The sequence below is a fragment of the Colletotrichum siamense genome, assembly GCF_013390195.1.
Source record: "Colletotrichum siamense strain Cg363 chromosome Unknown KSG_Cg363_contig09, whole genome shotgun sequence".
In the NCBI taxonomy this organism is placed as follows: domain Eukaryota; kingdom Fungi; phylum Ascomycota; class Sordariomycetes; order Glomerellales; family Glomerellaceae; genus Colletotrichum; species Colletotrichum siamense.
The window spans coordinates 3,545,124-3,547,626 of record NW_023501022.1 but is presented as its reverse complement, the minus strand read 5'-3'; the positions used below and the strand labels follow the sequence as shown (position 1 = coordinate 3,547,626).

General features: G+C 57.9%; 1 protein-coding gene across 1 annotated transcript; it reads left to right on the top strand.

Annotated features, from left to right (window-relative positions):
* Positions 1 to 367: 367 nt before the first annotated feature.
* Positions 368 to 1,636, top strand: COL24A1 (Collagen alpha-1(XXIV) chain; the record flags this gene model as incomplete). The annotated part of the gene is made up of 2 exons (XM_036645500.1): positions 368 to 1,392; positions 1,471 to 1,636. The coding sequence occupies 2 exons, from the start codon at positions 368 to 370 to the stop codon at positions 1,634 to 1,636; spliced, it is 1,191 nt and encodes a 396-aa protein (XP_036489505.1).
* Between the last annotated feature and the right edge of the window lie 867 nt (positions 1,637 to 2,503).

The window sequence follows — 2,503 nt, the reverse complement described above, 5'->3', positions numbered from 1 at the left end:
GTCACAGCGTGCCCTGAGGTAAGGTGGCAGGTGGGCAGCGACGACGGGACTCCCTCCTGCCCTCTGTTGACTGCCGCAGCCACCTCATACGGCAAGCCTGGATCGCGATCGACCCTTCCTGTCCTGATCTTCCACGGGGGGGAGGCAGGAGACAGAGGCGGATGGCGCCTTCCTCAACATGGCCCTCCAGTTCTATATAACCTCCTCAACCTCCCGCCCTCATCCAGTTTTCTCTTCCCTCTCTCATCATCACAAACCAAGATACCCAAAACACAACCACCTTCACAACAAACAACCACAAGAACCCTTTTCCTATTCAACCAACTTAGAAGTCTTTTCTTGATACCCAATCGCGAAACCATCCACCATGTCTTCCATCGTCAACAAGGTCAAGGAGGCTCTCCACTCCGACAAGTCCCACGAGCAGCCTGAGGGCACCTCCGGACCCCACAGCTCCAAGGCTGCCAACGCCGCCGACCCCAGAGTCGACTCCGACCGTGACCACCGCGCCAACCCTGCCGGCTACACCGGCGGCGTCAACAACGCCCACACTGCCGGTACCACCGGTGGCCTGACTGGCACCCACGGCACCACTGGCACTCACACCGGCACCACCGGCACCTCTGGCCTGACTGGCACCCACAACACCACCGGCACCCACACCGGTACATCTGGTCTGACTGGCTCCCACAACACCACCGGCACCCACACCGGCACCTCCGGTTTGACCGGCACTCACAACACCACTACCGGCTACGATGACCCTTCCGGCACCCACGGCCCTCATGGCAGCCGTGTTGGCAACCAGGTCGACCCTCGTGTTGACTCCGACCGTGACCACCGCGGCGCCCCTGGCTCCGGCCTGACTGGCACCCACGGCACCACTGGTACCCACGGCACCTCGGGTCTGACCGGTACTCACGGCACCACTGGTACCCACGGCACCTCGGGTCTGACCGGTACTCACGGCACCACCGGTACCTCTGGCCTCACTGGCACTCACAACACCACCACCGGCTACGACGACCCTTCGGGTACTCACGGCCCCCACGGCAGCCGCGTTGGCAACCAAGTCGACCCCCGCGTTGACTCTGACCGCGACCACCGTGGTGCTCCCGGCTCCGGCTTGACCGGTACCCACGGTACTAGTGGCACCACCGGCACTCACGGCTCTTCCGGTCTCACCGGCAGCCACAACACCCACGGCACCTCCACCACCCACTCCGCTGTCGGCCACACCGGCGCCGCTGTTGGTGGAGTTCACGGCACCGGCCCCGCACCCAACACCGCCGGACCCCACAAGTCTGATGCCTTGAACAAGGCCGACCCCCGCGTCGACTCTGACCTCGACGGCAGCAAGACCGTCGGCGGCAACAAGACCTACGCCCAGTCGTAAGCGATACCCGTCCGAAAGCGATCAAACGCCAGCATGCGCGACCACCGAAACAGAAGACTAACTTGCGACACCAGAAACACTACTGGTGCTGCAAAGGACCCTACGGATGCCGCTCAGGTCCCCCCCTCTGTTTTGGCGAAGCACATTGGCGAGCCTGAGATCGCACACGACGATCACGGCCACAACCGCGCAAGACGCAACAGCAAGGTGTCCGCTCAGGACCTGCACCGTGGCCTGTGAATTCGGATTTTTTCTTAATGCGCATGGATGATGGATTTGATACCAGCAAGACTTGTACTCTAGCCTAAATGACCTAATGACTATTAGCATTACCACACTTTGATCTTTCATTATGACTTACATGAATGTGCCATGCGAAGACAGACAGAACTAAATGTCAACACTAATGGATAATGCCCCCCCACGCATACAGTGGAAAGACAACAATATCTTAATTGAAGGGTGTAGGTGTGGTATCACTAACATGCGCGAATGGTCATTGAAAGTGCCATCTTGTCTGTTAGTCGAGTTGACTTGAGTTGCCCATGGCTTTTTCACAATTGTGTGTGCACACCGTCCAGTTATGGGGGGTATCCTCCGTTTAACACGACCAGCAACATCTCACGAAGTGGAACACAGCGGGCATACCACAACGAACACAACTCCCTCATAGATTGTGCCCCCGGGCCTCGATATACAACTTAATCCCTAGTCAGATCCCACTCATAAATCGAGTGGCAAGAAACTGACTTTCATGTAAACCACACACCACACTCGCAGCCCGTTCCAATGCAAGTCACCAGGGGCGGCGGTGGCCGGAAGACAGGAATCAACGGTTTACAGGGCTCTCAACTCACCTGCAACACGGACGGTACACTACCACCACCACACCTACAAACGACAAAATACCCGCCTCGTCAAGTTTGACAAAAACCAGGGCCATGAGTCGAACGATGTTCCCAGTTTGCGCGCATGTCAAAAACGTCAAAAAAGGCACAAACAGGTTCAGTTCAGGGGAAAGGTAACAGGAACAGGGGGGTGCGGTGGTGTCAGGCCGTTTTTTTTTTATTTTTGACGTTGCCGAGTCCGCACGGCACCCACCCCAGA